The sequence below is a fragment of the Notamacropus eugenii genome, chromosome 7 (genome assembly GCF_028372415.1).
Source record: "Notamacropus eugenii isolate mMacEug1 chromosome 7, mMacEug1.pri_v2, whole genome shotgun sequence".
NCBI lineage: Eukaryota > Metazoa > Chordata > Mammalia > Diprotodontia > Macropodidae > Notamacropus > Notamacropus eugenii.
In genome coordinates, this window is record NC_092878.1 from 5,239,848 (window position 1) to 5,262,081 (window position 22,234).

At 38.4% G+C, this 22,234-nt stretch overlaps 2 protein-coding genes across 6 annotated transcripts in view; one reads left to right on the forward strand and one right to left on the reverse strand.

Moving 5' to 3' along the window:
- The window catches only part of MYEF2 (myelin expression factor 2), a 39,903-nt gene extending 37,103 nt beyond the window's left edge, over positions 1-2,800 (forward strand). For all 5 annotated transcript variants that reach the window (XM_072623239.1, XM_072623238.1, XM_072623237.1 and 2 more), the window contains one exon: positions 1,483-2,800. In XM_072623239.1, coding sequence (XP_072479340.1) covers positions 1,483-1,646 — 164 coding nt within the window. In that variant the 3' untranslated portion in view covers positions 1,647-2,800. The remainder of the gene's footprint in view (positions 1-1,482) is intronic.
- On the reverse strand, positions 1,866-21,751 carry SLC24A5 (solute carrier family 24 member 5). The gene is made up of 9 exons (XM_072623240.1): positions 21,612-21,751; positions 18,353-18,532; positions 8,547-8,630; positions 8,333-8,436; positions 7,879-7,979; positions 6,142-6,416; positions 4,462-4,671; positions 3,024-3,125; positions 1,866-2,568 (listed from the first exon to the last, which is right to left on the reverse strand). The coding sequence occupies exons 1-9, from the start codon at positions 21,727-21,729 to the stop codon at positions 2,246-2,248; spliced, it is 1,497 nt and encodes a 498-aa protein (XP_072479341.1). The 5' UTR covers positions 21,730-21,751; the 3' UTR covers positions 1,866-2,245.
- Positions 21,752-22,234: the final 483 nt, after the last annotated feature.

Sequence of the window (22,234 nt, forward strand, 5' to 3'; positions counted from 1 at the left end):
TCGAGGGCAGATGTGTGGCAGAGACAAGGTTGTGACTGCCGGTGGAAACAAGGGAGAGCAAAAAGTGGTAGACACAAGAAAAGAGAACCAATGACCCAGGATACTATAGTTAAGAAAAAACAACAGCATAGTGCCTGTCACGACTTCAAAGAAATTTAAGGAAAAAGATATTTATAGACCTTTGAAAATAAGGTTTGAATAAGCCAGGTTTTAGGAATAACAAATAACATAATCAACGTATAGGACTTAATATTTCAGTGTATTACAAAGCAGATACTTAGAGTGAATATCTTGTTCTCTTATCTTGTTGCTAGAATAAAATTTATTATTGGTGACCTGGAAAATAAACTTTTTGAACCCTGTCATCTTTTATATTTTGAAGTTTGAACCTGGACGGTTTCATCATCAGGAGGGGAAAGAGATTATGAATAGTTACACATATGTTAGTAACCTTTTTGGTTTTAATAATTTACCTTGAATACCTGTCTTTTCTCTCTGAAGGGCCTCAGCAGTTTCTTCTACTGTCCCTGAGTGGGCAAGAGCGGGCCCCAAGTGGCTCTTGCTGTCTCTCCCTCTCCCTCTCCCTCTCCCTCTGTCTCTGTCTCTTCCCCACCCTCCCCCCCAACCTCGATATTGCTACTGTTTTGTCTGCCTTTCTTAAATGCTAAGCCCAGGGTCCTATTCTTTCTCTGATTCATTTTCATGTTGTGCACTATCAGGTCCTATCACCAGGTTCTCAACCTGGAGTTGAGTGTAGAAGAAATTGCTGTGGCACCTGTGGTACCTTCTGCTGATGACAGAAGGAGACTGGGAATGATTTCTATTTCTGTGTTGTTACTTTCAGTTGAGGGGAGTAGAATTTGAGAATATGGATGCAAAGATTTAATCTAACAGTATATTTGTGTAGATATATTTTCTGATCTAGTAGTTTTGGTGGAGTTCTGTGCAATAGGTTTCTGTGCAATCTGATTTCTTTAAGAAATTGACCTAAGAAGTCTTTTCAGTGGCTTACTATCAAAGCTATAAATTTAGATCACCTAACGCCTCAGCAGATTGACTCTGAATCCAATTGTGTAGTGTCTAGCAGTATATGTATAATTTTATATTTGTTTCACCTCATTTTAAATCAAGGGTTCTTATGTTTTTCCACCATGGACCCCTTTGGCAGTAATGAAACCTGTGGACCCCTTCTCCTATAATAATGTTTTTACATGTATAAAATAAAATACCTTGGATTACCAAGGAAATCAGTTATATTGAAATAGAGTTATCAGAGTGGTTTTAAAAGTTCCTAGCCCCAGGTGAAGAATCTTTGTTTTAAATATAAAAACTTAACTCTGAGTATTGCTTTCTTGGACTATCGTATAAAAATCACTAGTGTTATATGTACTTAATTGACTTATGATGATGTTTTAAACCCACGTAAATGAAATAAAAGCCTTTTTAATTAACTCTAATAATTGCGTATTTTTGCTTTCACAGGTCATGTAATGTTTGCTGAAATAAAAATGGAGAATGGAAAGTCAAAAGGCTGTGGAACAGTCCGATTTGACTCCCCAGAATCAGCTGAAAAGGCCTGTAGAGTAATGAACGGCATTAAAATCAGTGGCAGAGAAATTGACGTGCGCCTGGATCGTAACGCGTAATGTCAACCCACATTCAGAACATTCCTCCATATGTTTAGCTTCTCTAGCCTAGTCAAGTCATTTTAGTAATACCGTATGCTTAAAGAAGCTGTAAAAATGAACTTTTTAATCCCACCAGCCTTTAACAGTATAGTGTTAAAATATACTGTAATTCTTGCTAACAAACTTGAGTTTTCGTTTTTAAAGACAGTGGCTCTGGTCATTCAGTTTAAATGAATGGTTATACTGTTTTTAATGAGATAAGCCATTTCCCCATTGTTACTTTCAGTACTGCATAGTGGGATTTGTTTAGTGTTCAAATTTCCCCAGCTTGTACCTACTTTATTGTAATGTAAAAAAATAGATGTTTTACCAGAACTTCAGTTTTCTATATACATTTTAGTCATACTTTAACTTGAAAAGAAAGGGCTCAGATAAATTAGGTTGTGATTTTGTTTGTTTAAAATGAGTTTTATGCCATGGTGCAGAATTACTGTAAATAAGTTTTTCAGCCTAGAGGGAGTTTGGGATATTTTTTATTTGATGAAATGAAATGGCTTGCTCCCTGCTCCCGACCCCCACACCCCCTTACCTCTGTCTCAGCATCACACTAGCAAAGATCAGTCCCCACAACCCCTTGTCCTGTTGTTTCCTATAATTCCAAGTTCGTATAGAACTGACAATGTAGCAAGCACCAAGTACGTTACTAGACAAACTACCCCCAGCTTCCTGTCTAGTTTCCAGCCATTCAGGTGAACAGCTAGAAAAAGAAAAGCAATGGAAAGAATGAGAGAAATAGCTGTATAAGTGAGCCCGCTGCTGTTGACCGTGACAGGAGCCAGCGTGTTTGTGAGTGCAGTCTGAAGGAACCAGGGAGCCCCTAAACACAGCATGTCGAACACGTTGGATCCTATGATGTTAGACAGAGCCATGTCTCCTCTGCCTGCGAAAGGAAAGAACATGTTGTGAGATGTGCACGTTAAGTTAACACTTTGTTAATGAGCCGCTTCAGCACTTACACTGGATCCCTTTTTTCTGTTTCGAACCACCTGTTTTAGAGCAGAATTCTTCCCGAATTTGTGTCTGTCCGTTTGTCTTTAGTTGGGATTTAAAGACCTAACATTTATTTATGAAATAGTCATTCTGTATTTATTAAACCGTTTTCATTGACTGTAGATTACTTGTTTTTAATTCTCATTTAGCGTGTTTAAGCTTTAATACGTTTTTCAGGTGAATTTAATTCTTTACAATTCAGGTTTAGTGAACGCAAGCTGCTAAAATTGTCACTTTTTTCTTTGTGAAGTAGATTGAGGAAGTGAACTATTTTTGCGAATGTCTTTTCCCTGTGTATATGAGCCGGTTTAAGGAGTGGACATAAAAACCTGAACCAGTTCTTACCTTTTCTCGCAACCAGCACGCTTGCAACAGTGTCTGGTATGCTTGTTCCTGCTGCTAATAACGTAAGGCCCATTACTGTATCTGGAATTTCCAGTGTTTCTCCTATAGGTGACAAGATACTGATAAGTGAAAAAACTGATGGTGATTTTAGTTCATTAACTATTTTGTAAAGAAACTTTTCCCTGGACAAAGCTATTGAAGTTGCAACACTACTTTGTGCTTAGTCTTATTTTCAGCAGTACTGTTTAACAGAGAGCTCGGGAATCTATGGACTCTTAGATGGCACTGTTTGGGACGTTTGTCAGCTGGAATTCTACTGCTGAGGGATTCACCTTCCTTGTACCCTGACGGAAGTTGTGGATGGCATTCTTTATTAGAGACCTTTATTTTAATCGGAGGTTCTAGCCTTTAAAAATAAACACCCTATGAAAACCACTTTTTTTCTTGAGATAATTTTGGCATCGTAGTTTCAGCCAAGAATTCTGGACAGTTGTTTCTGAGCTACATAAATAGAATTCTTTTGTTATTTAAGCAGTTTTAAAATTAGTTTTTAAAAAAGTCATATTAGATAATGAACTCTACGTAATGTGCTCTTTTGGAAAGCATGTAAACTCCCTAACAGAGAAGAAATAGGGCTCTATTAAAGTCTTCCTAATGCAAGGTCCAAATTTTTTTATATTCCTGTAAATTTTGATGTTAGCTGATGATTAGTTTTTCAGAAATGTAATAGTTTTAGGAAAGGAGCTGGAAGGAAGTAGTTTCTGTAAGAATTGCTTCTTCTGTGTTACTGTGAATGAAAACTTGCTTTAGAACCACTTTTTCTTGTGTATGATGCCAATTAAAACAGTTTAACTAGAAATGCAGTTTGTTTATTGGAAGCTCATATGTTTATACTGGAATCAATTTGTTCACTCATTTTTCATCTCTATCTTTCACACGTTCATTTTGTATTTTAGTAAAGTTACTCTTAGTTCTTAATGTTTGTGAGTTTGGGGACTCTGATATGGCATACTTGATAGATTTTTTTTGCCCTGAATATTGGCAGCTCTAAAATAATGAACTGCTAAACTGGCCTAAACCCTTTGTAATCTTGGAGAAAGCTAACATTTCTCAACACACTGCCATCTCCTTAATAATAGTGTAGAAAATGAATTCAAACTGTTATTAACATTTAGTTATAAATCCTAGTAAATTACCTTAAACTTTATCCTTGCTGAAGAAGTAAACACTTCACTAAGCTACTTTTTATGAACATAAAGTCTTTGTTCTTACATTAAATGGAGCTATAACTTAGCAGAGTTAGATAGCCTTGGATAGAATCACCCATGTCTAAATGATCTGTGTTTCAGTGTCCTCATCTATAGATGAATGTAGATGTTCTGTAAGATCTCCTTCAACTCTCATGTTTAAGTCTGAATTGTTTACTCAGGATACGTACCAGTAATTGTGACCATCCAAACAAGAATGTAAGTAAATGCAGAAATCCATATTGCAGCCATGAGAAAGGTTATCATGAAGCAGTTTTTCCAAAACTTTCTTCTGCAATCTGGTGTAGTTAGGAAAAGTAGTGTAACAATAGGCAGGGTTAGCACCCAAAAAATTCTTTTCAAGTCAGCCTCAGGCATGCTGAAAACACTTGGAGGATCTGCTGCAAAGGAAATGTTCAAATGGTTTAGCACTTAGCTCTGCTTAATTATAGACAGATTTCCAATCTGTACTGGAAAGAATTTTAGCATTTAGGGACATCACAGGTCTTGGTTCCACTCCCATTCCCGTCCAAAAACAAAGCTCATTTTCATTAATTTTCAATATGATGACGTTCTACATGAACTACTCAGTCAGCTCCAATATAGTGTAGTGACATGATAGTGTATCCTATTTATTCCAGTAAAGTAGGACTTTATACCTTACTCCCTCCCAAAGAAGTGCTACGGTATGCTTCATTTTTATTAGATTCCAAAATAACTGAAACAGGTGATAAGCCTCAAAACGCAAAACCATATTTTGGAGGGACTTTCCCTAGTTTGGAGTTTTTTAAAAGTTTAGCCTATGGTCTTGGTCCTGTAATAAGGTATTCATATAAGAACTTAGAGCATTTCATAGGTTCTTAGACATGTTTTTTCCACTTTCACGTTTTAAAAATTAAAGTTAAACTTGGAATCTAGTTCTTGATACCTAATCTCATACATGAATCACAGGAACTGAAGCGTCTTGCCTCACCCATATATTTGACCACGTTCTGATTTTTCCCTGCAAACTTGTGAAATCTATTGACTCCTTTCCTTTCTAGCATTGGCATTTTAATTCAGACCTTCATTAACCCCCTAATTGTTCTTCATGCTCTCATCCATTCTAAAACAGTTGCTGAGCATATCATTTATCTAATCATAAACCTCCTATGAAATCCCCAAGCTACAAGATTAAGGTCAGCCTCAGTCTAGTAGTCTAGTGCCCCTCTACGCTCTACTTTCATATCGCTTTTATTTCTTATTTCTTAGTCTTTGCTTCTGTGTACTCCATATTCCACCCGACCTAAGTGACTGTGTATCCCATGAACATATTTCACGCTTCCCCACCTGTAAGTGGGAACTTAACTTGAGGATTAACTTGAGGATCTTTCTCACCCAGCTCAAATGACACTGCTTTCCTGAAACCTTCCAGGATTCCCATGCAAACATATGATCTCTAAATTTGTATTGCATTTTGTGTCCCTTCTTTTAAAATATTCTTCATCTGATGGTGTACTTGTCATCTCTTCTGCTAGATTTTAAACTCTTTAAGAGCAGGGAATATGGTCCCCATAGCATAAGAGATCAGTTCTCAGCTGCATCTTATTATTCAGCTTTAAATTCAACTCTGTCAATTGACTCTGTAAGTAGTTCCAAAGATGACTAGGGGGGAATAGAACTATAATTCATATTTGTTAGCATATTGACAAAATGGTTTCTTTGAGTAACCAATCTTGTGCCTTAGATTATACATTACCAACGAAAATCTGCTAATGAACTTGGTCATTTAATGTGAAAATATAAATAGCCCATTCAGATTACATAAGCTTATCCAGTAAATAGGGTAGCAAGATTGATGGGGGATGAAGAGGTGGGAGGGCACCTCTTACCTTCAGAAACTTCATGAAATCCTTGCAAATTTGTCGACAACTGTGAGTAATCAGAGTCATCATGAAATATTCCGCTGTCAGTTCTTGATCGTTGACAGAGGAGAGGTTGATCTTCCCACCCCATCAACGACTCTTCAGCTTGCCCTTCGATAGCTTTAGCGAAACAGGTACAACAGGGACTGCATTTCTTCATGATGTATTGATTAATTTTAATGTCAAAACACAGCACCAAAATATACACTCCATATATCAAAAGCAGCGCAGCTCCTTCATACCTAGGGAGCAAAGAAGGTTGTGGCTTATTTGTACATTATTTAAATAATTAGTTTAATGATATAATTGATGACATTCAAGAAATAACCCATTTTTGGGTTTTTTTGAAATTGTGTTTTTTCTGTAAGCAAAATGTGGTAATATCTGGAAATATATTAAAATGAATATGTCACAAGTACTAGTAAATTAGGGGAAACTTTGTATCAAACACCGTACTAGGCATTAGAGATACAAATACAAAAAAAAAAAGAATCCCTGCTTCCAAGGAGCTGGGGAGACAACATGTCTGTATGAGAATAAATGCAAAGTAAATGTAAGCTAGGAAATGAGAGGGTTCGGAAAAGTTAGGATTTCAGATCCATTCAGAAAACCAAGAAAGGCTTCGTGGTAGAAGGTGGTGCTTTAATATGTCCTGAAGGAAGGGAGACCAAAGTGAGGAGCAAGGATTGGATGGTGCAAAGGCACAGACATGGGAGATGGAGTGTGCTGTGTGTGGGAAACAAAAGGGCACATTGATTGGGGCTGAAAAAATGGCCTAGGACCAGATTGCCAAGGGTTAAAAGAAAAGGAGTTTAAATTTTATCCTACAGGCAATAACGAGCTACTAGAATTTATTAAGTAATGGAGTCACAGGGTCAGATCATTATGTCAGGGAGGGGACTGATTAGGAAGCTATGATGATATTCTGTCTAGGTGAGAGGTGCTGAGTTTGAGCTAAGGTGTTGGCTCTTTGAGTAGATGGAGATAGGAATGGCCAGATGGGACAAGTGATTAGATACATGGATTGACATAGCATGAGGAAATGAGGGTAATGCTGAGGTTATGAAGCTATGAGGTTAGAAAAACGATGGTACCTTTGACAAAAATACCTAAGTTTAGAAGTAGGGTGGGGTTTTTTTCTGGGGGAGAAAAGCAAGGAGGGAAATGGGTTCTGTTTTGAACATGTCAATTTTTAAATTGCCTACAGGACTTGAGATTTGAGATGTCCAGTTGGCAGCTAAGGATACAGGACTAGAACTCAGGAGAGAGACCCATGGGAGTACGAAGTCACCCAGAGGCAGATAGTAGAGAGAAAAAAAGATGCTTTAAGTATTGAGGTACAGAGATTCATTTTTCACCCACTTCCCTGATTAAATTTAATTGTGATAAAAGTTGTGCTTCAATTGGCCATAGGACTTTTCCTACTCTCCACATGCCCCTGACGGGGGCGCATAAAGAGAATATGAATGACTGCAGAGGGAAAAATAAAGACTTTTGTGAGTGGACAGGAAATGAAGCAAGAGGAACAGCTCTTGGGCACCACGTTGGGTCAGGAAGAGAATAGTGAGATGACCCTGAGCACAGAACATTGAGAGGCAATATGGAGAATAATATTTCAGAATATTAAAGAGCTGTTTTTGTTTGGCAGGGTCTCTGTCCACTGACTCCCTTGACCATAACTTTTAGTGGTTTTTGTTGTCTTACCAATAAACTTGATTGTCAAATATTATGCCAAGAACTGCTGCTATACTGATTGCATATGCCACACAATCTCTAAACATGGGCCAACAAGATATCTTTGAAACCTGTAATGTAAAAACAAATTAATTTATTGTTTCCATTATAATAGCAACTTTTTTCTTCAGATATTATGCCCATTCTGTTTTTTAAAACGGTTTATATATTTATGGTTAAATGTTAACTCTGAAAAAATTATTCCAATATAGAAATTGTAAAGAAAACTATATTTTGCTACCCACACTGATTTTCATAAATTGGACTGAAGCTCTTGATGAGTTAATTGATATGTTCTTTTACTGCTAAGTAATAAATTTGATTGTACTCATTAAGTGACTTTGTCCCTGCATCTTAAAAAGTTTATAATTTCTTTTTTGAAAAGATGATCCGTTGTGCTATTACTGATAATTTCCTTCCATACCACATTAGAGAGAAGCCCACAAGCTGCACAGATGCCGAGGAGATTATAAATGGCAGATCCAAGGATGGTGCTAATTCCAATATCTCCCTTGGTGACAAACACCCCTAGAAGCAATATGGTAGCTGAGTTAGTAGCTGAATTTGAAAGAAAGGGAAACATTTCTAAGACCCAAATGATTCATTTGGAGCAGCAAGGTAAAACAAATTGGATTTACCTAAAAAAGCAGTGACCAATTCAGGGGCTGAGCTTCCTGCTGCCATGAAAGTGGCTCCTGCGACATCTTGAGACAACCCAAGACCTGCAGACACATGAAGTAACAGGGAAACAAGATGAACACGACTTCGTAGCCAAAGAAGCAACTCCCCACTGCCTCCTGTAGGGATTTATTAATTACTGAATCAGTTAGAAAATGGACCTTAGGGAGTAATGAAGTGAAAAGAGGAAATACTGCTTTATTTCAGGATGTTCTATTTTTGGTATTATGGACCCTGTTTGGAAGGAGGGTGAAGCCTATGGACTCTCTAAATTTTTTAAAATAATTCAGAGATATACTAAATTCCAGTCAGAGGTTAGTGAATGTAAGAGATACAAATAATAGAGTGTATAGAGCAAATACAGTAATAGACTAAAGAGTAGAAGTAATCATAGAGTAAAAAATAGAGTGTTTCCCATCGGAATTCACAGACCTCCTGAGTCTGTGTCAGGTGAAGAACCCCTGGTCTTATGGCCTTGGGAGCTGGAACGAGACCGAGGTTGGAGTTCCACCCCTACGGTGATTGATTGTGACCCTGAAGCAGTTTTCTTCACATCTCTGAAAGCTCTTTTCTAATTTGTAAAGGGGGAGGGGGGGTGACAGTCATGCCCTGACTACCTTTCCAGGGCTCTTAGGAGACAAAAAGGCTTCACAAACCTTCAAGTGTTATAAAATTGTGAGGTTTATTTATGTTTTTTTGAAGATCATTTGTTGAATATTGCAGAAAGGGAGGAGGAGACAAAGGCCCTGGTTAGAGCCTGAGAATTATAGGAGGCAATGAAGTAGAAGGGCATTTGTGTCCAACTTGGATTCAGAAAATATGGGTGCAAGGCCCATATTGGCTCCACACTGCTTACATGATCTTATTGTGTGAGATAGTATATTTATAAATCTGAATGTTAAAACAATGAATGGTTATTTCTTCTTTTAGCATGCCCAGTCCAAGTGTTGTATTGAGAGCAAGTTATTAACCCTATTAGATTAACCAAGAGAGATTGAGAACTGAGTGTATTCTAAGCTTAATGTGTTGTCTTAAGCTACTGAGCTATTGTTTTTTCTAAAAAATTATTTTGCTCTAGTAATAAAAAGACCTGGGGGAAAAAATTTAAAATGGGCAAATAGGCAAAATGAATATATTCTTTCAAGTGGCTGTCAGTTTTCGTTTCCATTTTCAGGTTCCACTTTTTATCCATTTCAAGTATGGATGTATACAGTTTCCCACTTGCATGTTATTTCATTAGCAGTAATAAGTAGTAATAAGATTAGAGCTTTAAGTGTATCTCTTTAGATATTTTTCAGCCTTTCCATTTGTTCAGATCAAAAAATCAAACCTTGAAATGAGAAGAGAAAGACTGCTAGAAAAGATAACTATGCTGTGCTTTTAAAAGGCTGAGAAAATACGCTAATAGAGTCAGGTTCTCAATGAGTAGTAGCTCTGAATTCTCTGGTAGAGTTTGGAGGCAGTATGAACCTGGGAGGAAACAGCATAACCCTTAACACAGCAACAATGAGAAAGGGAATAATGAATAACCCAGTATGACTGCAGTGTAGAGTACATCCACAAATTAGGGAAGCCTTTGCCTATCAGGCTGAGAAGAATAATGGACATGCAGTACTTCAAGGCATGTAAAAATCTACATAGCATTGTCTCATTTAAAACAAGCGTGGGAGGCAGGTAGATTTCTTTATCCCCATTTTACAGATGAGCCAACCAAAGCTAAGAGAGATTTATCAGACAGCTGACAAGTCACCCAGCTAGAGTGCTTGAGGCAGAATCTGGAGTTTGGCCTTTCTCAGACCAACGTTCTCAGCCATTGTAACACCTAAAGAAGTGCTGGTCGTGTCCAACTCTTCATGATCCCATTTGGGGTTTTCCTGGCAAAGATACTGAAGTGATTTGCCATTTCCTTCTTCAAAAAAGTTAAGATATTATTCTGTATTGTGAGCAGTGGTGGAAAATAAGAGTTGGAAAAGAGAGAATGAGGGAGGATAGATGCCCAGCTGAGTGTTGTGCTAGCGTCCACAAAATATTAAAAGAACTGGAGAAAGTTCTTTTCCTTTCAGTATATTGGGTAGGTTCTGTATGGAGTATTTATAGACAAATACAAAAGAGAATCATCACGTCTGAAGAGGCAGGGGTGATGTTGACCCAGAAGTGATGGACTCAGAATGTAAAATGAGGCATACATTTTTGGAATGTGCCTATTTGTTACAAAGATTTCCTTTTTTCTTTCTGTTTGTAGGGAGGTGACTTCGGAGATAGGGGAGAACTGATCACACAAAAAAGAGGGCTATAGAACTATTTTTAAGTGTGCAAAAGAAAACAGAAGGAAAAAAACAAGCAGGACAGTTTTGAAAGATACACGTTGAATTTATTCTATTCAAAGGAAAAGCAAGCTGTATGTAATAGACTCACATTTCCATGTCTAATCCCCTCTGCTTTACTTTGTATATGGAAATGCTCGTTTGACTTAGGGTTTGATATGTCCAGATTATTCTTTAAAGCCACAATAGTTTGTGGTTTATAGCCCCCACATCTATGAGATGACAGAGCCATCTAATTATAAAATTAGGTCACCAGCTAAAAGGCAGAGAACCAGCTTCAGAGTTCGAGCAATCTGGGGCCAAGTGCTGCCTCTGACGTACTGTGTGACCCCGTGCAAATTAATTTCTCAGTGCTCCAGGAGACTTGAAAACTAAATTGTGGAGTAGAGTCCAATCTCAATAATTGAGGGAGTTTTTTCATTGAGCGTTCCCTACACCAATGAAAGCTCAGCTCAGGTTCCAACCCCCTCCCCTCTGCGCACACACACACACACACACACACACACACACACGCCAACTATGCATAGTGCTATGGGAACAGAAAGGAAGGAGGCTTCATAGCACTGAAGAACAGTGATAGTGGCTAACATTTTTATTTAGCCTCTGCCATGTGCCAGGTGATGTGCTAAGCACTTTAACAAATATCTCTTTGGAGCCTCGCAATAACCTTGGGAGGTTGGTGCTATTAATCTTATTTTACAGATGAGGAAACTGAGGCAAATAGTGGTTAAGGGACTTGCCCAGGGTTAAACAACCAGTAAGTATCAGAGGCTCCAAGCATGGTGTTCTAACTGCTGTGCTGTGAAGCTGCTGAATCTCCAATGATTCTATGAGGCAATAATCATTCAAACTATTTAGTGCCGGTTTTAAAACAGATAAATTGATTTAGGGTTAGGGAAATAATTGAGAAGCAATCGAACAAAGTACTATAGAACCAAATAAACCCAAAGATACCAATTAGTGGGGAAAATACTATTCAGATAAAATGCTGGGGAAACTGGAAAGCAGTCTGCCAGAAATTAGGTTTTAGAACAGTATCTCACACCACTCGCAACAATTAATTCCAGATGTGTACAGGACAAATATAAAAGATCATATCATAAACGAGAGAAGAGAAAGTGATAGCTTTCACAACTGTGGATGTATGGGAAAGAATTCTTAACTAAAGGGATACAGATGATCATGGAAGATAACGCAATTATAATTACACAAAATTGCAAAGATTTTACACAAAATGCAATTAGAATTAAAACTTGAAAAAAATCTTTGTAGCAAATCTCTGTTTAATATCTTATATACACATACATAGGGAATGGGTACAAATATAGAAGGGTGAGAACTATTCCACAATAGATAGATATTCAAAAGATACCACCCCTTGCAATGGAATATTACTGTACCATAAAAAATGGTGGTAGGGATGGTTTCAGAGAAATCTGGGAAGACAATGTGAACTGAATCAAAGAGAAATGAGAAGAACCAGGAAAACAATTTCTATAATAATGGCATTATAAAGAAAAATAACTTTAAAAGGATGAAAAACTCTGATGAATGCAGTGGTTGACCATGATTGTAGGGAACTGGTGATGGAGCATGCTACCTACATACTAGTAAAGATGATGGACCACAGACCTAAAATATGATGTACATTTTCAGATATAGCCAATGTAGGGATTTATTTTTCTTGGCTGTATATATTTGTAACAAAGGTTTATAGAGCAAAGAAAAAAAATTTTTTTAATTGAAAACAAAATTTTTTAAAGGTACTTTTATTTAGAGGAGAAAACATATACACATGTAAGTATAAACAGAATAAATGCAGGATAGTCAGGGAGGGAGGTTACCAGTAGTCAGGAAAGCAGGAAAGATTTCATGTTAAAGATGGTGCTTGAGTTGCATCTTGAAGTAGGAGAGGAATCCTGTGAGGTAGAGGTGAGGAGGGAGAGCATTGAAGGCATGAGGGATAATTGGTAAAAATGTATGGAATGCAGGAGATGGAATTGCCATATGTGAGGAACAGAGAAAAGGCTGATTTGATGGGCTCCCAAACTGCAAGAACCTGATGAAGCTGAGTGTTGTGTAATAATGAGACTGGATGATAGTAGTTCATATTTGATCCTAGAGGCAACAGGTAGCCAGTGTTATTTATTGAGTAAAGGAATTACATGGTCTGATCTGTGCTTAAGAAAAATCACTTCAGCAGCAGCATGGATTATGGATTGGGGAAGGGAGACATTTCAGGTAAGGAATATAATGAGAGGATTATTTCAATAGTTCTGATGAGATCCTGAGCTGGGGCAATCAGTGGTCATGTGAGAAGGGGGCAGATTCAGGAGATATTGTAAAGGTAAAAATGATAAATGTTTTTTTTTTCTTTTGATTGAATATTAGGGTAAAGGAGAGTAAAAAGATGCAAGGGAAACTCTGAGGTTGCAAACCCTGGTGGCTAGAAGGATGGTGGTGCCCTCAGCAAAAATAGGGGATTTGGGGAGAGAGGTAGGAACAGGAGGTAATTAGTTCTGTTTAGGACATGTTGAGTCGGAGATACCTATGGGATATCCATTTTAAAAATGTAAGCAGGTGGTACAGTGAGAGAGGGAGAGACAAACAGACAGAGACAGAGAAAGTTATCTATGTAGAGATGTTAAAAGAACCCAAACAGTGTTTATGGCACACACCTATTTTCAAAATCCTATCGATTTTTTTGTATCATTTTCTTTTCCAAATACATTCTTTCCCTTTTCTCAATTCAAAGATCCATCCCTTATAATAAAAACTAAAAAAGAAAGAGAAAAAAATAATTTAACAAAGCTAACCCACATATCATCTGAGTCTACCAGTCTATACAATGTTTCATATCTATAATCCTCAAACCTTGCAAATAAGGGAGGAAAGTATATTTTCTTATCTCTTCAGAGGGACAAAATTTTGTCATTATAATTAAACAATTCAATTTTAAAAAAAGATGTTACCCTTTCAAAACTTTTCAGAAGCAGAAAAGGAATCTGAGAACAACCATATAAAAAAATTCCAAATCATGAGTGACGGAAATACAAATTGAAAATGATTCTGAAAATAGGAGACCAAATAAACGCATTTTGCTATCAGATATAAAAGGATGATAAAAGAGAAAAATGGCACTTGTTGGAGGGGTTTGGGGAGGGTTTTGATGGAGCTGTGAAAACATTTTGGAAAGCAGTTTGTAACTATACACCCAAGGTCACTAAACTGTACATGCCCTTCAACCAGTAATACCATAACTAGGCTTATATACCCTAAAAAGGTTTTTAAAAAGACAGAAGGAAAGGAAACTTATGAATAAAATTGTGTATAGCAGCAGTTTTTATTGTAGGAAAGAACTGAAAACAAAGAACATACCCATCGGTTGGAGGGGGCGGAATGAATTATGGTATACAAATGTAAGGCCATAAGAAATGATGAGACAGATAGATTCAGAGAAACTTAGGAAGGCTTGTATGAATTAATGTGGAGAGAAGTAAACAGAACTCGGAGAACGATTTATGCAATAACTAAAAACATAAAGAAACTCTGAAGGACTTAATAACTGATGAATACAGTAACCAATTATGATTTTAGACGTGTTGAATTTGGGAACTAGCCAAAAGCCACGTGGAGTAAAACCTGGTGATCAAGGATGGGAATGCTGTTTGTAGGGCAAACACAGATAAAAATGCAAGATGTGATTATAAAGCAGTGAAATGTGTTTTCTTACGTGATTTGTCAGCTGCCTCTTAAGACCATTCCTGTCCAGTTTCATCACTTGGCAGTTGGATTTTATAAATTTGTTCGTCTGAACCATCATAGGCATCAGAATCTAAGAGTCATGAATGCAAAGGGAAAAGACTCCCCCACCTCCAAATCTAACCGTTATTAGAATTGTCATGGACTTTCACTTGAACTTGAACCATTTCCCAATTTGTTAAAGTGAAAGTAACATTATAAGTATTTTTACGTTGTTTGTTCAATAGTATTTGGTGCATCCTCCTATATTATTTATACACATATGTACATATACATATATATATATATATACACACATACATACATATACATACAGTATTTTCCACCCCTAGGCTCCCTGCTTGCTCTCTTGGCTCAGTTGAAGACCCAGCCTGACTCTTCATCACTAGCCTTTCCCTCTCTGCCCCTTACATTGCCTTCCAAGCCCACCCCTACCCCATTAGACTGTATTCTGTACCTACTGACCCTTTCAGCTCAATTAATTAGTGCACTGAGAGCTCCCTGTGCCCTGTGTAAAACTAGAGGTGGTCTAAGGGAATCTCAATCAAACTGAAAGAGAAAGGATAGAAAAGAAAGGAGATGAGAGAACCTCTTAAGTGGAGGATGAGTGTCCTCACCGCAGGGAGGACATGCCACTCTTAGGCTCTGTTCTCCAGAAAGGCTTATCTTTTGAGAATTTCACAAGGATCAATAAGCAAATAATTCATCCAGACTCTAAGCTATCCAAATGTTATCCACACCTACTCCCTCCTAATTTTATCAGTGTGTAGCCAATTCACCTTAGAGTTAGAATCTGCATTCCATCCTAGAAAACATGGAGCCATCACTAAGCAGACGAGTCTAAATATCTCTCCCTTTAAATTAAAAACATTTATATTAGATTTTTAAAATTAATGTTTTTTTCTTAAAACAATGAATTTCTAAAGTCTTTAAAAGATTTAAGATAGCATTGTGGAATGAGAATTATAATTTCTAATTATAATCAGAAAAAAAGGAATTCCATTATATACTAATATTCAAACAACATGTTTTGTGGTAGGAAAGAACCGGAAATAAGATGAGTGGCCAGCAATTGATCAGTGGACACAGTGAGTGGCCAACAACTGAGGAATGGCTAAAAATTCTAGGACCAGGATTTCCGTTTCCTCAAAACAGTGATTAGTTTTTTCTAAAAGGCAACAAAACTGCCCGTGGGACTTTATTGGTGTCTCTTCTCTCTCCCTCCCTTCCTCCCTCCTCTCTCTCTCTCTCTCTCTCTCTCTCTCTCTCTCTCTCTCTCTCTCTCACTCTCTCTCTGTCTCTCTCTCTCTGTCTCTCTCTCTCTGTCTCTCTCTCTCTGTCTCGCTCTCTCTCTGTCCCTCTGTCCCTCTCTCTTTCTCTCTCTCTATCTCTGTCTCTCTTTGTCTCTCTCCCCCCTCACCCCATACAACTTCCTGGTCACCTAAGGGCCCAAAAGTCTTACTCATGTGGAATTGGGATGGAATTGAAATTGATAAAGTTTGTTTTGGAAGACAAGAATAATCTGTATGTGCTTATAGAGAGGGAGGGGCAGGAGCAGTACAAGAGACTTTTTGAGGAGTTTTCCGTAAATCTTGAGGAATAAGTTTATGTAGCCTTTATTGATTTGAGATCAAGTAAGGTAATGAATTTCACAACGAAATAGCATCTCATTTTATTTGTCTTAAACTTACCTTTCTGTGATGACCCCTTAATTTTCTGTTGCCCCCAACCATGATTTAGAGACTTTGATCATACCCCCTCTCAGCCTTCATTTTCTGAGATGAAAGTTACTACTCTTTTTTAAAGCTATCTTCCAAAGACAGCAGCCCTCCCTTTTTGGAATGGTACAGGGCTTTGCCATATATACAATGTAGAAAAGTATTCAAGAAGGAAAACCTGTAAGAAGGTCCCAAGACAGTAGTAGAAGTGGGACTATAACATGGCAGCAAAGACTTCTGTGTGGCGCTCCACACTTGAAAACCAGAGCCTTTTGAATCCTTGAACCAGAGCAGACCCCAGAGGCTCTCTATCCAAGGCCCTACTTTTAAAGATGAAAAAGCTGAAGCCCCAGGAGGTTCAAACCATAGTCCACTTACATTAACTGAGAACTGGCTGTTTCTTCTTCAGGAAGAGGAAGAACCTGCTCTTCCCAGTGCCTCGAGCACAAAGGCTTGCCCACAGTCAGCATCCAATAAATATTTCTGGATTAATATTTTAACTTTGAACCATTTCACTGAAAATTGAGAAACTGCTTGTCAAAAGGCTTATCTATTCTTTCTTTGTCTAGGATCAGGAGAAGGACCTTCCTGGGTTGTTTCCATTAAGTAAGGAGTCGTAATAGTCTTTTTTTGTTTTGTTAAAATGACGTACTGAAGCAGCTCTGAAAATTTTTGGTGTCAGGACCCCTTTAAACTATTAAACATTATTGGAGATCCCACAAAGAACTTGTGCAAGTTGTATCTCTCAAAGAATTTATGTGGGTTGTATTGATCAATTATTGTATTAGATATTAAAATGTCTTAGTATTATTATGAAAATATATTTGATTACATGGACTCTGAAAAGTTCTCAGAGAACCCCAGAGGTCTCTGAGCCACACTTTGAGAACCATTGGTATAGCAAATATAGTGGTGGACTTTAGTCAGGGAGACCTGGACCTGAATCTTGCTTTCCGCACTTATTAGCTATTTGGTCTTGGACAAATTAGTTAACTTCTCATCGGATTTTCATCAGGATATCAGGACATCACCTGTAAAATGAGGGAGCCTGATTCAGTTACCCCTAAATCCATCATGCTATGATACTGTGTAGTATAATGGAAAGAAGATTGGTTTTAGACTCAAAAGACTTATTTTTGACACCCAGCTTTTTCACTTACTAACTGTGTGACCATGGGAAAGTCATTCTACTTCTCAGCCTCAGTTTTCTCATCTGTAAAATGTGGATGATTTGTAAGGACCAGTTGAGAAAGGAAGGTACTTTACAAACCTAACAGCCTTAGTATAACTAAAATAGATACTCTTGTTAAAATAATGGTACAGGTTGTCAAAGAAAAATGGCCAATGCTTGTAAGTGAGTTTGCTTTTTAAAATGCCAGTACCGTAACAGATTTCCATCTATCAAGCTTCTCATGCTCACTTAGTCTCCCTCATACCCAAAGACATGCTTGTAAGAAAATTCTGGCCAGTTTGTGATCACTGAATAGCTGCTACTTATCTTGTTCCCAAGTTTGCCGAGCACTTTATATACCTACTCTAACGTAAGCCTCACAACACTGCCCTGAGGTGGGGAGTAGATGTATTATTATCCCCATTTTATGGATGAAGAGACTGAGACCCAAAGACTTGGCCTGTGGCTAGTGAAGTGTTAAAATCCAGATGTCCTTTATATAGAGTCCAGTGCTTTGCTCCTCCCATTTACTCCAGGTTGTCTTTAAGGTAGCACAGCTAACTGGTCCATGGGAAGATAGAATCCATGACACTGGGTATGCTGAGGAAGGATGCTGCAATAGCTAGCTGAGCTAAGCAGCCATAACTTGTCCAAGTGGCTGAAAGCTCAGTAGCATATCTTAAATGTTATTGACCTCTGCTATATCCTGAGACCTCATCAGATTGTCCAAAGATATGAGTGACTGAGGGAACCCTAACTCAGTCCAGACAGAAGAACTTCGCACGACTTACATTCACTGATGACTTCCAGGGAAGGTAGGAAGTATTCATCACAAACGATCGATATGGCCATGAACATGTAAAGGATTATTAGGAAATAAATTATGATTCCTCCATCTATTTGCTCCTGTTTGGTAAAAAATCCTTCAGGAAATTCTGATGATGGAGCAAAGACACATTGGGTGTTGTTTTCTAAGAGAGGAAAACGAAAGACAAGAATAGTATGTGTCAACTCATGAGCTTATGAAAAGATATTTTGAACCTTTAAATGAAATTTTTATAAAAAAATATGGAGATATAATTTTGATACTGTAAGTAAAAATAATGCATTTTTTTCAGTTTTGCTTATATATAACAATGCTCACGTCATGTTATATTTTTATATTATATTTTATACATTTTTATTTTTATATTATATTGTTTTATATTAACAGACAGACAGACACAGATAGATAGATAGATAGATAGATAGATAGATAGGTAGGTAGGTAGGTAGGTAGATAGATAGATAGATAGATAGATAGATAGATAGATAGATAGATAGGTAGGTAGGTAGGTAAGTAGGTAGGTAGGTAGATATGTATTTTCTAGAGGCAGTTAGGTAACAGTCACTACTACAACACTGGCTTTGGAGTCAGGAAGACTTCAAATCTAGCCTCAGACTAGTCATGTGATTCCAGGTGAATTATTTAACCTTTAACCTTTCTCAGGAAGTAAAATGAAAATACTAATAACACCTAACTCCTGGGGTTCTTGTTGTTAGGGCCAAATGAAATAATATTTGTAAAATACTTTGGAATCCTTCAAGGACTATGTAAATGAGTTATAATTATACGTTTGCTACTGTGATAATTTTTTTAAAACCAGACTTGTGATTTCATTGACATAGGGAAATCTTGGGTTGGGAGCCCCCCTTCCCACCTCTCAATATAGGTCTACAACTTCTTTTTTAGGAGAGTTTCCTGTGCACACTTAGAGGTCATCAGTCTGTCAGTAAGCACCATTTAAGCCCCTACTATGTACCAGGCACTCTGCTAAGTACCGGGAATGCAAATACGAAAAAGAAAGGTAGTCCCTGCTCTCAAGGAGCCTACAACCTAATGGGGGAAGACAGGACTCAAAGGGCAATGACTTTCCCAGGGTCTCACACCAAGAATTTGGGAGAGGCAACGTGAGCTTCCTTCCTCAAGCCAGTCATCTCTCTCTTCCCTAGATGATGCTAACTTTATTCCAAATTTATGATCATAATGACCGATGTTAAGAAGAGTGACAAGAAGCAGTGTTTCATAAAGGACAGAGAGCCAGTCCCAGAGTCTGGAAGACCTGCCTTTGGCGGGCACTGCCATGACTCTTGGGCAAGTCTTTGAGACTCAAAGCTGCGAAACAGCGGCCAGTCTACGCCAGTGCGAGTTCCCTAAAGTGATGAAATAACAGCCTCAACAGCGATGATAAACATAATAGTAACTACATATTATATACATGATGATGATATAATGGAATTCTGTACTTTTTATATTATGTAAATATATCACACAAAGCGTATAAATGTATGGTTCTAGAATACACGAATCACATAATATATGATATAATCATATGCAAATATCACATCAATATGTATATATGTTAATTTGCATATAATTATACAAACTATTGCGTGACTATATGATATATGCTGTTTTTTGAATATACATATAATTATGCACAAATTATGTAAATATATAGTCTGTATCACATATACTTATATGACACATAGAAATATATAATTATACGCCATATACAATGTGTTATATAAAATATCATTACATACAAAATATATATTATAAGTATATCGCTCTTGGATGCTGTTTTAAATATGATATTTTATTAAAGATCTCCTATAAATGTAGTTACAGTCTATAATGTTTAGATCTTTATTTTACATGTTCATTTATGTTGTGCATTTTATTATTATTAAGAATAATCACAGCTAACGTTTATATTCTCTTGAAGGTTTACAAAACTTGGCACAATATAAGTGCTTTTCATTCATTCACCTGATTTGATCCTTACAACAACCTGTGAGGTGAACACTGTCATATTACCATCTTGCAAATGAGGTAGCGGAGTTATGTTGTGTCTTGCGCTGGGTAAAACACCCAGCAAACATCAGAAGCAGGGCACAGACTCTGGTCTTCCTCATCTGAGGTCCAGCGTGTTACCTGCTAGGCCACCAGCTATTTTCCTTCCTCCCTGCTCCCCCCATTCCAGCTCAACTAAGGTCATGCTTTGCATAACTTCTCCACTCCTCCCTTCCCCAGGCACAAAATTTCCTATTTATGGCTCTGTCCGTAATCCTGGACAACGTGTCATACTTCAGACTGGGCTCTGAGGTGGCTACACTAGTTATCTCTAAAGATTCTTCGCAACTAGCTGTGAAGTCAAAGGACCTGGATTAAAATTCTGTCTCTGATAATCAGATGTCACATGCAGCATTCCTATCTTCAGCCAAAATACAGTTCCTCACCTATAAAATGAGGGGGTTGGACCATATGGCTTCTGAGATCCCTGTCTCTCGAGATCTATGGAGCTATGAGCATAGTGTTCAAGTTGGAAATCACCCTAGAAAGCAGCTCTGCTACTACTCCTCACACTCATATCTCCCTTGTGTGGGCCTGTTTCCTTGTCTAGAAGATGAGGGGTTTGGACTCAATGACCTCTATGTCATCTTCCAGCTCTCAATCATTGGACTAGAGTCTGTATTTGGATTGGTCCATGGACTGTGGCAGGCAAAGACTCTTCTATAAAAGGAACAAGTGAGATGGGTAGGATTAAAGGGAGGGAATCACCCCTTCCTTCCTCACCTCTCCACCCTCTTTACTTCTGATCCTCAGTGTAAAAGGCACCCCAGAAGCAGACAGGGCTTCCTGAGTCCCATCTACCTCCAGGCCCTGCTGACACTTTGCCCTTTAACTACCAGAATTTACTCCCTACAAAGAACTGGCCCATGTAGGAAGGGGGAAAGTCTGCAGGTGCATGAACGAGGTGGGTGAACTTTGAAGAAAGTATGTAAGAGCCCAACCTAGACTAGCTGCCCTCCTCCCTCCAGTTCCCCATTAACCTCTCCCGGGGTATCTCTGAGGCTCCCTCTATTTTAAGTTGATCGAACTAGAACAAATGCACCGAAAACCATGAAATGAAATGAGCCAAGTGAGAAGGCATTTCACCCCCCCCCCCCCCCGCCCCCGGCAAAGCTGAGAGGGAAGACAGGAGCAAAAGCAGTGGAGATGCCTACCTGTGTCCCTGGGGAGCCGTTGTGGGTAGGGAGCCCCGTGGGGAGGCAGGTGGGCCATGGCCCAGAGAATTCCTAGCAGCACGAGCCTCCTGCAGTACCTCCCGGCTCGCTTCTCCATTTCCCTCCTCCTTGGATGCTCTGTGCCATGGGAGGAGAGTCAAACAGGATTAATCTGTCATGTGAGGCAAGTCTCCTGCCTAGTGCCCTGCCCCCAGTACATCTCAGCCAGGCCAGGGTGCTGTTAGGGGGGCCATGCTGGTTGGCTGACTGACTGGGTCCATTCGCCCTCAGGTCAGGAGACTAAAGCAGGCGTTGGGATAAAAAGTAGAGAAATTAGGCGATGAATGGCTTACAGAAGGAGGAGCCTGGCCTCTGGCCTTTCCCAGAATTGGGAACCATACTATACGCCATAATATGAAGAGGGTTGGATTTTTGAATCGATGGATATGGATTTGAATCTAGACTTTTCCACTTGGACGCTGGGTGTTACTTCATCTCTTGGGATCTCATTTTTCTTTTCTTCATGCAACAGCCAGGGGTATGTCCCACTCACAAGTGACTGTCACAGTGCGTTTCCTCTTTTCGACAACAAGGGATATCTATCCCCACTCAAAGATGACTGC

Coding starts and splice junctions, on each gene's coding strand:
- SLC24A5 (XM_072623240.1), bottom strand. CDS start 21,729: ATGGAGAAGCGAGCCGGGAGGTACTGCAGGAGGCTCGTGCTGCTAGGA. Junction 18,533..21,611: donor ACGGCTCCCCAGGGACACAG/GTAGGCATCTCC, acceptor TTCCTCTCTTAG/AAAACAACACCCAATGTGTC. Junction 2,569..3,023: donor CGTGCTGGTTGCGAGAAAAG/GTAAGAACTGGT, acceptor TTCCTTTCGCAG/GCAGAGGAGACATGGCTCTG.